Below are 14235 nucleotides of genomic sequence, written 5' to 3' on the forward strand. Positions count from 1 at the left end.
ATATTTTTAAAAATAGAGGTGGCCTTCTTTCTCCCCACACCCCACCTTCCAACCTTTCTCTTTGATTTTTTTTTCCCCAAGGTACTAGCCCAGGATAACCTGGAACTCACTCTGTAGTCCCAGGCTGGCGTATAATTCAGAGATCCTCCTACCTACTCAGCTTCCTGAGTGCTGGTATTAAAGATGTATGTCACCACACCTGGCTATTCCTCTCCTTTGATTACTGTTGTTTTGAAGTCTACCTTGTGAGACATTAGTATAGCTACAATTGCTTGTTTCTTCTTTACAGTAGCTTGGAAAATCATTTTCTCTTCTCAACTGAGGCTCGAGTTAATCCATCATGTTGACCACTTTGTCGACCTCAAACTTTTGTATTTTTTCATGGTGTTTTGTTGTTGTTGTTTGGTTGGTTGGTTTGTTGAGGTATGGTCTCACTTTAACTCAGGCTTACCTGGATTTCACTATCTAGTCTCAGGGTGGCCTTGAAACTCATGATGATCCTCCTATCTCTGCCTCCTGAGTGCTGGGATTAAAGGTGTGCACCACCATGCCTGACTTGATTGTTACTTTTTCTCTTTTTTAACGGCTTGATTTTGTTGCTTCATCTCTTCTGTATTGGATGGTAAATATATGTAGTACTCTCATAGGATTGGCTTTGCTCATATATTCACACAGCTGGCACTTATCATGGAAAGATTTCCTTTCACCTTCTATTATGAGGGATAATTCTGCTGGGTATAGAAGTTTTGCCTGTTACCTTTGTCTTTTAAAGTTTGAAATGCTTGTTGGACATCATGTTGCACACCTTTAATCCCAGCACTCAGGAGGCAGAGGCAGGAGGACTGATGTGATTCTGAGGCCAGCCTGAGACAACATAGTGTATTCCAGGTCAGCCTGGGCTTAGGGTGAGACCCTACCTCGGAAAAAATAAAAATAAAAAGATGTTAAAATTCTTCATTCCAAGCCCTTCTGGCTTTGAGAGTTTCCATTGAAAAACCAGAGTTAATTCTGATGAGCTTCCCTCTGTATGTAGTGAGCTATTTCTTTCTTGCAGCTTTTATTACTCTCTTTGTTTTAAGTGTTTACTTGTATCCATGATGTGATGGGGAGTATTTTTTTCTCTCATCCTGTCTGCTTAGTGTTCAGTGATCCTTCTGTACCTGGATGAGTTTCTTGTAATATGAGAGAGAGACTTGATGTTCCAGGACCTCCAGCCACTACACTCAAGCTCCAGTTGTGTGCACTCCCTTATGTGCATGTGCAAGCTGCAACCTTGCTCGCTTGCATCACTTTATGCATCTGGTTTATGTGGGACCTGAAGAGTCAGACATGAGTCTTTAGGCTTCACAGGCAAGCGCCTTAACCAACTAAGCCATCTCTCCAGCCCTAGTTGTTCTTTTTGATGTCTCCCACGTAATAATTTTTTAAGATATTTTATTTATTTATTTATTTGGCAAAGAAAGAGGGAGAAAGAGAGAGAGAGAATGGGTGCACCAGGGCCTCCAGCCATTGCAAACGAACTCCAGATGTGTGCACTCCCTTGTGTGTCTGGCCAATGTTGGTCTTGGGGAATTGAACTTGGATCCTTTGGCTTTGCAGGCAAATGCCTTAACCACTAAGCCATCCCTCCAGCCCCCACATAATAATTTTTTAAGTTTATTTTTTTTACTTTATTTATTTATTTGAGAGCAACAGACAGAGAAAGAGGCAGAGAGAGAGAGAGAATGGGCGTGCCAGGGCCTCCAGACACTTCAAATGAACTCCAGATGCGTGCGCCCCCTTGTGCATCTGACTTACGTGGGTCCTGGGGAATCGAGCCTTTTCACAGGGAAGCTCTTAACCACTAAGTCGTCCTCCATCCCCACCCACATAATAATTTTTAATGGACCAAAATGTATAGTTATGACAAGTCTGTATTATTTTGCAAGATCTATAAGGACAGAAAGGTGCATTGTTACTATAGAACTTCATAAATATGACTTGTGTAATTAATATCATTAGATGTTCCTAAAGTTACTGATCCAGTTGACACCATCCAGAATAATCAGAAGAGCAATTTGTGTCCATGTGGAATCACCAAGAGCAAGACATTAAATGATGAAATGTTTGAAGTAAGTTAATTTTTTGTTGTTTCCCAGTAATTTGTACATCAAAATATATTCATTTTGCAATCAACAGTTTATTGATGTGTGCTGTAAACATTTTTGAAATCTGAACATGATAAATAGAAAATATTCAGGTAAGTTTCTTAAAGAACTTAACTCAGCCCTGAGCAGGACCAAATGCTCCTGAGTTTTGATCTACCATACCCATGTAAAAATAGCAATTTGGTAACATGTCTGAGAAGATGGAAAGAGCTGAAGCATTGGTGTTTTCTGGCTGGAAAGACTACTAGAATTCCCAAGGTGCTGGTTCATCTTGACACCCTGTCTCCAAATGTCAGGGCTGGAACTACTCAGAAAGATAAATAATATTGGGCTCTGATTTTGCAAAGATACATATCTTTGTATACACATGAGATTTATACAAACTTGCACACAGACTACTATTTCTCCATAATGGAGCTGATAAGATGTGGGCTAGAGAAAACCCCAAGAATTTTGATATGTTGACAACTCGTAGGACATCATGATGACTTTTAGCTCCATAGGAACATTCCAGTTTTTTAATGTGTGTATGTGTATAGGGACTTGTGTTGGACCACATGTATATGGAGGTCTGGGGTTAGCATTGAGATTCGTTTTCATTTTCCCTAGTTGAGACAGTGTCTCCCATTGTTTTGGCTTGTCTGATTTTTGCATGTAACAGTCTGCCCAGTCTATGAATTTCTGGATCCTTCTGTCACAAGGTCCCATTTGTTGTAAACATCTTGGAATGACAGATGATTGTGCTACTTTGATTCCATTTCATGTGGAAGTAAGGAAGTTAAACTTGCACCTATAAACTGTTAGCACATGCCTTTAACCACTGAGCCATTTCATCTCAGTTATTTCAATACATTTGTCTTTGGACATCATTGTAAACGAAGGCCATATTGGCACATGAAGTTTCATATTAAGTATCTGTTAAGTCTAGTACACATTGAAAATTGCCGTTTATATGGCAGTTGTTTACACATGTTAATCAACAAATGAATCATGTAAGTTAGTAAATCCTTTTATATGATGTACATAGGATTATATTCTCAAAATGTCAACATACATATAGGAGAGAAGTGAAATTTGATTGTAAGACATTGCAGTAAGGAACCATAGCTCACAAAACATTAAGAAGCACTTAACAGTAAAAGCCTGGTGGAGCCAGGTGTAATGGCACATGCCTTTAATCTCAACACTTGGGAGGCAAAGGTAGGAGGATCACTGTGATTTTCAGGCCACCCTGAGACTACATAATGAATTCCAGGTCAGCCTGAACTAGAGTGAGACCATACCTTGAACCCCCCTCCCCCAACAAAAATGCCTGGTGGATATGAAATGTAACAATTTTTTGTTCCTTATCTCTAGAATGAACTAAACTTGCACCAAAAAATCTACCAAAAAACAAAATGGAATAAAGATAAAGCATATATGAAGGTGTATTGCCAGGAGTCACAGCACACAAGAAACATGATGTCTCATACATGCAGAAAATCTTCATATCACATCTGTACTCACACTAAATGTCAGACAAGGGAGAATAATGATTACGAATGTGAGGAATGCAGAAAAATGTTCTTGCAGTCAAACCACACAGTTCCTATGAAAACTCCCACAAGAGAGAAGCCCTATGCATGCAGGGAATGTGGAAAGAAATTCACATATAAGGTGACTTTTATTCGTCATCAGCAAATTCATACAGGTGAGAAGCCGTATGAATGTGCAGAATGTGGGAAAGCTTTTACTTACAAATCTTACCTCACTCTTCATGAGAGAATTCATAGAGGAGAGAAGCCCTATGAGTGCACAACATGTGAGAAACGTTTCTATTGGAAGTCACATCTCACTAGACACCAGAGCACTCATACAGGTAAGAAGCCCTATAAGTGTACAAAATGTGGGAAAGCTTTCACTACAAAGTGTCACCTTATTCGACATCAGAGTGTACATATAAATGAGAAGCTTTACGAATGTGTAGAATGCAAGAAAGCTTTGAGTACCAAGTGTCACCATATTCATCATCAGAGTGTACATATTAATGAGAAGCCCTACGCATGTACAGAATGTGGGAAAGCTTTTGCTGCGAAGCATTACCTCAATTGTCATCGGAGGACTCATAAGGGTGAGAAGCCCTACGCATGTACAGAATGTGGGAAAGCTTTCACTCGGAAGATGACCCTCACTGGTCATCAGAGAATTCATACCGGCGAGAAGCCCTTTGTATGTACACAATGTGGAAAAGCTTTCTACATGAAATCAGACCTAACTAAACATCGAAGAACCCATACAGGTGAGAAGCCCTATGAATGTGCAGAATGTGGAAAAGCTTTCACTCAGAAATCAAATCTTATTAGTCATGAAAGAAACCATATAGGAAATAAGCTATATGAATGTACTGAGTATGGGAAAACATTCACTCAGAAGTCGAATTTTACTATTCATGAGAGAAATACTACAGGTAACAAGCCCTATGAATGTACAGGCTGTGGGAAAAGTTTTACTACAAAGTGGTACCTCACTCATCATCATAGAACACATACAGGTGAGAAGCCCTATCAGTGTACGGATTGTGGGAAAGGTTTCACTACAAAGTGGTATCTTTTTCATCATCAGAGAACACATACAGGTGAGAAGCCATATAAATGTTTGGATTGTGGAAAAGGTTTCACTGTTAAGGGGCACCTCATTCGTCATCAAAAAAAATGTGGGAAGGCTTTCAGAAGGTAACCACATTGTTCATAAGAGAACTCACAGATGTGAAGGCCTGTTAATATACACAGTATGGACAGGGTCTCTGTGACATCATCAGAACTTGATTGTGAAACCCTATGAATGCACACAATGTGAGAAGCCTTTTCTTAGAAGGATTACCTCCCTGTCCTAAGAGAAATCCACATACATGTGAATTCTTATGTGGGAAAGTTTTCAATGGCAAGGCATACCTCACCATGATCTGTATATTGAACATTTATGTATACAACTTGTAATCATAAAGAATTGGTGTAACTTGCAGAAAATTTAGAATGTCTCATTAGACAAGACTGTTTTATTTTGACCAGTATAATAAATTTCCCAATTATGTATTTTTGGACAGTGCCTGTTTAGTCTTTGAAGTCCTGTAGTTCAGGTGGTTCTCATATTCATGATGCTCCTTCATCCTTATTTTTTTTATTAAAGGTATATGTCACTGAGCCCAGCCATAAATTATTATGATGATAATGATTGTAATACCTAGCACATAAGCAAGATTTTATGGTGTTATTTTATTTTCAATGTGGTGCAGTATTTGACAGAAACCTGAAAGTGCAAGGATTTGCTTCACACCGTGTCACTATATGTTTGATGTTTTCAGGAAAAAAAAAAAATAGAGTTAAATATGTAGCAAGAATATGCATGTGTCAGGGGAATGTGGAGAGATTGATTGTGGAGTATTCTTCAGTGGTAGCTTACACACCTGAGCTGTTTTCTTGCTCTCCCAAGCCCACAGAAATTATATATAGAGAAAATTTCTCTTTTTGTTATCTTTTTGACACTGTAATAAAATGAACGACATATAAAGGACATGAGGGTCCAAGAATTTTTTCAACCTGACCCAAACTCCATTGAAAAATCATCCTGATGGCAGGGAGAATGATAGTGATATTTCCTCATCTCATGAAGATGACATTCATAAAGCAAAGGAGAGCCTAGTTACCAATTTTTAATCTCAAAGCCATGCTTCTAGTTGCCCTGTGGAACCCAATTACCCTTCCTAAACTCAAAATTATCTCCCAAACAGTGAAGTAATTTGAGGATTATATAGTCAAAGCAAACCTATCCAGGGCAAACTAAACATTACAATATTCCAAATGAGTGCTGCTGTTAATGCTGACCTGTCAGTGCTCCAGGGAGATGCCAGTTGAGCCTGAGGGTACTCAACACACATCAAGTGAAAAATCCAGTGGCTACAGAGAGCTGAACACTAAATTTGACTTATAACACACCCACCAATGTTCCGTGATCATTGGGGAAAAAGGAGGGAGAGAAAAGATTTTAAGAGACACAGGGTGGGAAGGAGCATCCAGAGTCATTGCCCCATCCTACAGAGATTGACTGGTCCGTTCATGGCCCCAGGCTGAATACCATTACCAGCAAGGAGGGACTCCGTGTACTGGGGGTTGTGGAGAGGTGATAGGAAAGCATAACCCGATGGAAATATGAGCAACTTGCAGTTTGATAATACAGAAAAGTCTAGTTTAAAAGTAATTGTGCACTATTTGCATCTTGTTAAATACATAGTATTCCATGTTCTCTAGGCTTCTGTCCCCAACCTTCAGGGTCTCTCTCTTAACCCAGGCTGACCTGGAAGACGCTCTGTAGTTCCAGGCTGGTCTCAAACTCACAGTGACCCTCCTACCTCTTGCCTTCCAAGTGCTGGGATTAAAGGTGTGTCACCCATACCCAGCTGTGTTTTCTCTCTTTACTGCATGTACCTTTGTGAACAAAGTTTTAAAAATCATCACTGAATTCAGCCAACAACTCGTGGATTCTTATAGAAGCCCCTCCCTCAGTGCAATTGCTCTTGTATTGTTACTGTACAGCCTGTCAGCATTTCTGAGTTCCAACTCTGAAGAGAAAGTTTTTCTTTCCTCCTTTTGTCTCTTCTTGAAGTGGTGGACAGAATAATTCACATTTCCCTGACACTCTGGACATTCTTGCCCTTTCAACACAACTCCATTGCTGCTCTATACAGACCTCCATTTTTTTCTAGTTTTTACTTTTGTTATTATTCATTTGTTTGAGATAAAGACAGAGAAGGAAAGAGTATGGATACACCAGGACCTCCTGCCACTCTAAACAAATTACAAGTGGTCACTCTAGCCCAGGCTGACCTGGATTTCACTATGAAGTCTCAGGGTTGCCTCAAACTCACAATGATCCTGCTACCTCTGCCTACTGAGTGCTGGGATTAAAGGTGTGCACCACCATGCCCTGCTTGTATAACTTTCTTCTGATCCACCTCTTTCCTCTCAATAGCTGCATAACAATGTACACATTCCTTGTCACATGCTTTCTCTCAAACTCTAATAAAATGGTCCTTGTGGTGCCTTCTGAGTTTGCTTTTTAAGTCGAGTGCCTCCCTGAATGATGAGGTAATGTGTCAAGTTATTTACTGTCCTTGTCTTTCAGACTGTAGCCCCTTAATCCCCCTCCCCAGCTCTCCAGCAAAACCTTTCTCCTACAGGAATATCTGCATACTGTGAACAAAGTTTCTCAGGTGGAACTGAATGGACTCTGTCCACAAGGACAGGATCACATGGCTTCCAACTGGGCAGCAAGGAGTTCACAGGCACCAAGGTTCCATCCAACTCATACTTGCTTTTCTCTCACAAGGAATATACTTCTTGACATTAGTAGCACTGTGCCTACCCAAGTTCCTCTTACCATTACCTTCTCATTGTTGGCATAAAGCATCTGACCAAAAGCAGGTGATGGGAGTCCACATGTCTCATTTGCTTCCAGACAGGGAGATTACATTGTTTTAGAGTTGGAATAAAAAGTGTCAGGAAAATCGCCAAGTTGCAGGGTTTTGGTACTTACTCGGTGACCAGAAGATACCAGCCCAGCTCTATGGCCAGGTTTTCTCCTCCCCCCTCAGCCAGTGAAGTGATCCAATGAAGTGCTGCCAATCTTCTGTGGGTATGTGAGCCCATGCAAAGTGGGTAAGGGAACACTTCCTTTGGGTTCAGTTTTGTACTGGCCTGTTCTTGTAACTTCTGTTAGTCTACATTTGATGTGGTCGTGTGATTTCCTAGCCAACACACCTGTATCACATCACACCAGATAGTTATGAATGGCACAGGGAAGTGGACAGTCAGTTACTTTAGTGGCTGGGTCAAAGGTACTGTTAGAAATGGGAAATCATGAACCCGGGATGACATTGGTAAGAACACTTGCTCATTAGGGTTGCTAGCAAACTGGGTCAGTGGGAATGGAACTCACATGTTATAATCACTGCTTCAATAAACAAAAATGGAGGAGAAAAAGGTGCAAACCATAGAGAAGAGTGTGGATATGTTGGTTGGGCCAGGTGAGGTGGTTTCCACAGGTCATCTCGGTGGAAGACAGGCTGCAATACTGAGAATACAGAATACTGAGTCCCAATCACCTTCAGAAACCTTTACTAAGAATAACTCATCCCAGATGGTCTCCTACTACCACCTTCCCACCCTGTTCTGCTGCTTAGGAAGGGAACCCTGCCCACAGAACAATTTGGACCCAAACAGCTTCCTGGTTCCATGTGGATGAAGAAACAAATATGGGTTTTCAGTGGGTCTGGAAAGATAGTTTTGTTTGTAGTGCTTGCCTTGCATGTGTTTGATCTTCAGAATGGACAGGTCACATATGCTTGTAATCCCAGCACTAGGGAAGCAGAGATGGGAGGATCCCTGGGCCCCACTGGCCAGCCAGTCTAGCCTAGCCATAGTAACAAAAACAGCATGGTACTGACACAAAAACAGACATGTAGATCAGTGGAACAGAATAGAGGACCCAGATGTAAGCCCAAGTAGCTATAGCCAACCTGATATTGGATAAAAATGCCAAAAATACTCATTGGAGAAAAGACAGCCCCTTCAGGAAATGGTGTTGGGAAAACTGGATAGATATTTGCAGAAGGATGAAAATAGATTCTTCTCTCTCGCCATGCACAAGAATTAAGTCCAAATGGATTAAAGACCTTAACATCAGACCTGAAACTCTGAAACTGCTAGAGGAAAAAGTATGGGAAACCCTTCAACATATAGGTCTTGGCAAAGACTTTCTGAATACAACCCCGATTGCTCAGGCAATAAAACCACAGATAAATCACTGGGACCTCATGAAATTACAAAGATTTTGCACTGAAAAGGACACAGTGAAAAAAGCAAAGAGGCAACCTATAGAATGGGAAAAAAATCTCTGCCAGATATATATCTGATAGAGGATTAATATCAAGGATATACAAAGAACTCAAAAAGTTAAATAATAAGGAATCAAACAAGCCAATCAAAAATGGGCTGTGGAGCTAAATAGAGCATTCTCAGAGGAAGAAATACGAATGGCATATAAGCATCTAAAAAAATGTTCTATGTCACTAGTCCTCAGGGAAATGCAGATTAAAACTACATTGAGATTCCATCTCACTCCTGTCAGATTGGCCACCATCATGAAAACAAATGATCATAAATGTTGGCAGGGATGTGGAAAAAGAGGAACCCTTCTACACTGCTGGTGGGAATGCAGTCTGGTCCAACCATTGTGGAAATCAGCGTGGAGGCTCATAAAACAGCTAAAGATTGATCTGCCATATGACCCAGCTATAGCACTCCTAGGCATATATCCAAAGGACTTATCTCATTTCCTTAGAAGTACGTACTCAGCCATGTTTATTGCTGCTCAATTTATAATAGCTGGGAAATGGAACCAGCCTAGATGTCCCTCAACTGATGAGTGGATAATGAAGATGTGGCACATGTATACAATGGAGTTTTACACAGCAGTAAAGAAAAATGAAGTTATGAAATTTGCAGAAAAATGGATGGACCTGGAAAGGATTATACTAAGTGAGGTAACCCAGGCCCAGAAAGCCAAGCGCCACATGTTCTCTCTCATATGTGGATCGTAGCTACAGATGATTGGGCTTCCTCATGAGAATAAAGATACATAGTAGCAGAGGCCAGTAAGTTAAAAAGGAGATATAAAGGGAAGGGCTGGAGGGATGGCTTAGCGGTTGAGCGCTTGCCTGTGAAGCCTAAGGACCCTGGTTCGAGGCTCGGTTCCCCAGGTCCCACATTAGCCAGATGCACAAGGGGGCACACGTGTCTGGAGTTCATTTGCAGAGGCTGGAAGCCCTGGCACGCCCATTCTCTCTCTCTCCCTCTATCTGTCTTTCTCTCTGTGTCTGTCGCTCTCAAATTTAAAAAAAAAATTAAATTAAAAAAATAAAATAAAGGGAAGAGAAAGGAAGGGAGGAGGGTACTTAAGAGTTTGGTATTGTATATATGTAAGTACAATAATTGAGATGGGGAGTTAATATGATGGAGAATGGAATTACAAAGGGGAAAGTGCGGGAGGACGGGAAGGAGGTATTACCATGGGATGTTTTTTATAATCATGGAAACTGTTAATAAAAATTGTGAAAAAAAATAAATAAATAAAAAATAAAAACATTTTTAAAAAGACAGAACATTCCAATCATGGGCCAAAAAAAAAAAAAAAGCTTATGTGCTTTAGGACATGCTGTGTCTATGAATTGTGCAGCCCTCATTTGATTTTTTTTTTTTTTTTTTTTGATTTTTTGAGGTAGTGTCTCACTCTAGCCCAGGCTGACCTGGAATTCACTATGTAGTCTCAGGGTGGCCTTGAACTCACGGAAATCTTCCTACCTCTGCCTCCCAAGTGCTGGGATTAAAGGCGTGCGCCACCACACCCGGCTTCATTTGATTTTTTGATGCCAACCCTTCTGATTGGATAAAAAAAGTCTCCAAAGTTGTTTCTTACTTCCCTTATAGCTAGGGATGTTTAACACTGATTTCTTGGTTTAGTTTTTTGAGGTAGGCTCTCACAGTATCCCAGTCTGACCTGGAATTCACTACGTAGACCCACACAGTTGGATCCTCCTAATGCTACTTTCGAAATGATGGAATTAGTTGTGTGTACCACTATGGCTCATTGTACACTTTTCAAAGAAAATTGTTGTTCTGTGTGTTTACATGTTTATTCATTTCTTGGCATGCATTGTGTGAAGGAACTTCAGGACTTATTGTTGCTGCTAAGGAATGCTGGATCCTTGCAGCACTGTTTTCATCCAATTATGTGGCTGGCTTGGGAATCCAACCTGGGCTGGTAGTGCTGGCTGAGCTATCTTCTTGGCCCCTGTCGATAACCTCTTAACATATTAACTAGCCATTTTTCCTTGCTCTTTTGATAACTCTCTGTTCAGTTTCATAGCCCACTTTTTAATTATTTTATTTAGATGCATTTCCACAGGTTATACCCTTAATGCACACACCCCAGCTCCAGTTTCCCTGGGGCCCTCCTCAGAGGGGTAATGGTGTTCACTGTGGGCTCATGAAGGCCTCAATTAGTTGTTTGGGGGAGCTGTGGACCAGGTCTCATGGTATTGCTACCCATTTTGTGAACCTTAAAATTTTTCCGTCCCCTAGTCTGCAATGTTCACTGAGACTGTCTGGCCTGTTGGCAGTCTGATTTTGTGTTCAGGTGTCTGTAGCACCTGTAATTGTGCTTGTAAAGGTTTTGATTGATCACCATTGTCCAGAAGCTGGAGGTCAGGCTAGCATTAAGAGCCATGTTCATGGTCTTGCTTCTTCTGCAGTTTTGCCTGGCCCCTGAAAAATGTGGTAGAGGTTGTCTGTCTCATGGTGGGCAGTCAGATATCTGCATGTCTTACCATGGATCTTGGCTCTGCTCCATTTTCTCTGTCTTCTGGAAAACAAAACAGATTCTCTAACCATGAGTGAGAGCAGCTTGAGTTAGAATGGGTATGCAAAGTTATTTGAGAGATTTTTGGTGTGTAACCCCACTCTTGTTCCCCAGAGGCACTGGAGGGTTTCCTCTGAAGTCTATATGAGTTTCCTGACCGTGAGATTCTGACTTGGGTTCTAGTACCAGATAGTTCTCTCCTACTGAGTGGGCCTCACATCCAACCAGAAAACAGTTGGTTACCAGCAGAGGTTGTGTTATTGCACATGTGTGTGCTTCCTGTGCAGATGGTTTATTTTGCAGTCTGAAGCATTCCTAGTTATTCATACTGTTGATGAGTGTTTTCTCCTCATGGCACCCATACAGCTTTCTAGCACTATCATGGCTAGCCCAGAGGGAGGTAATTTCCATTTTCATTCTATTATATTATTCCAATGTCCTGTGAGCACAGACTTAGGTGTCTCAGAAGCAGGGTCTAACATTTTAGTTCTGGCAGGTAATCAAGTGTTTGGCAATGGCCCATATTGTTTTGGAGACCTCATGGGACTTCCTGAACAATAGCTCACTACGGAAGCTACACAAAAGTCAAGACAATGGGAAAGGGATTACACACTGTTTGGACCTTTTGAATGAAGGAGGGATCCAATTCCCTTGAGCCTCCTCACCAGGCTCAGGTGTATAGGAAGGAACCTGGTGCCTGGTGGCTGAATCAGGAAGCTGATGCCGAGGAGTGATTGCTTTTGGCATCTTGGAAGAGACTTGATGAGATGCAGGTTCTAGTGCAGCCAGGAAGCAAGGCAGCATTCACGCTCCTGTGACTCAGTACCTAGATATCTAACAGTCAGGAAAGTATCCACCCCCCTCATAATCATAGATATCAGCGTGCCCCTGCATGGATGTTTGGGGTGCGTCACTGAGAAGTGGCTCATGGTGTTCCAATGCACTAAGAGAAAGGCTCCAGAAATTAAACTGCATGACAGAGAAGTGACATATGATATATCACCTTGAGGAGTTCCAGGATGTTGTTCTTGATACACCAAAATTTTCATGAGGGACCATGTCATCTACATTTTGTGAACCTGCATATGTTAAAGGGTTTAGACATGAATGTGGAATTCATTGACTAGGAAGTACTTTACATGCCATTACATTTGATCAAGTTCTAAACACTGCATATAGTTTTCTGCTTACACTGTGTGCCTCTAACTAAGCAGTCAGCACCTGAGCTGCCAGGAGCAAAGGGACTGGGACCAACGTGGTAATGGATGGAATTGGCTGAGGAGTCCCATGGGCACGGTGATGGAGTTTGCCTCCTGGCCCATCAGCACCAGAGGAGAGTCACGTGTAAACCTCCCACCTCTGGTCTTCTCCAGCTTACCTCGGTCCTTGGAGGAAACCTTAGGAATCATTGAAGAAAATCACTATGAAGTCAACTTCTTCAAAAGAATGAATCCCTGTGCACCCTGACTGCCCCTCTCCTCACACTCTGCATTGCATGTTGGCCTCGGTGATTATGCACACTGCCTCTGCTCAGTGTTGTCAGGAGCCCCTGGCAGCACTGCATGGCATTCATCATTCACACACCTTGGAGGGACTTCTGCTTGGTTCACAGACATGGAGGCCCAAGGCTACAGGGAACTCATTTTCCAGCAAACACAGTTCTCTTGACCATAGGGTCTGTCTACCTAACTAACTGCACCTACATCTGGCACCTTACTCCCAAAGTCTGCACTCCTTGAACCTCTCCTGGCCTCACCACATTCTCTCAGGCAGGAACTTTCCTCACCCTTGCTGCAGGATGGCCTGTGCATAGACCAGCCCACCCACCACATCCCCCAAGACCCATATGGTCTGCTCCCAGATTTAGTCTGCAGGAAGACATGGCAAGGCCCCACAGAGCACGGGGAGTAGACATCAAGCCCCTGAATTTAGACACAGAAGAAATGCTGAGAATTTATTTCAAGTAACATTTACAGTGAAGTAACACACACTGCAAAGATAAAAATACAATGAAAACGCTGTGTTTCACTAGAACAGAATGAGGACTATGAAGCTGTAGCCTGTGTAGGAGGCAAGGGGGCCTCTGAGGATCCGTGCCAAGTCACTGCATTGCTCGCACACACTGGGCTGAGTTCAGCATCATTGGCTTCTGCATTTTCTGCAGCTAGTTCATGTGCTGACTCCAGTTAGGATTTTAACCATCCCGGAAATGCATTTGGGAGGGTCTCAGAATCAAAGGACAGAAAAAGATTTTTTGCTGATGGAAGTCCTCTAGAAGGGATGGAGTTGCCTGAAGGACTATATCCACAAGATCATGGCCTTTCCTCAGCATTTGAAAGACCAAGAAGAGCCCTGTCTGCCAGCTCTTGTCCCCACAGAAGGTGTCTTCTGTTACTGGGGCCCAACCATAGCCCCTAAAAAATAAAAGTCGCTCAAGAAAGTCCAGGGATATTCAGAACCCAACACACTTTCTGCACATTGAGCACCTCGGCCAATGTCCTCACCCTTGGTGTCTTGATTCAAAGGACCAGAAAATAAAAAGCCTATTTTTCAGGCCAGTTTCAAAATGGCTGTGCTAAGAGGAATCAAGATAGAGGTAATACAGAGGATTTTCTAAGAAGGGGCAGAACTGGCCCTT

The 14235-nt window shown here is 41.9% G+C and overlaps 1 protein-coding gene across 1 annotated transcript in view; it reads left to right on the forward strand.

The window, feature by feature from the left end:
- The window catches only part of LOC101598585 (zinc finger protein 420-like), a 65560-nt gene that overhangs the window by 14932 nt on the left and 36393 nt on the right, over positions 1-14235 (forward strand). The window contains exons 4-5 of the mRNA XM_045150291.1: positions 2002-2111; positions 3504-4833. Coding sequence (XP_045006226.1) covers positions 2002-2111; positions 3504-4833 — 1440 coding nt within the window. The remainder of the gene's footprint in view (positions 1-2001; positions 2112-3503; positions 4834-14235) is intronic.

This window comes from Jaculus jaculus, chromosome 5 (genome assembly GCF_020740685.1).
Source record: "Jaculus jaculus isolate mJacJac1 chromosome 5, mJacJac1.mat.Y.cur, whole genome shotgun sequence".
Lineage (NCBI taxonomy): Eukaryota > Metazoa > Chordata > Mammalia > Rodentia > Dipodidae > Jaculus > Jaculus jaculus.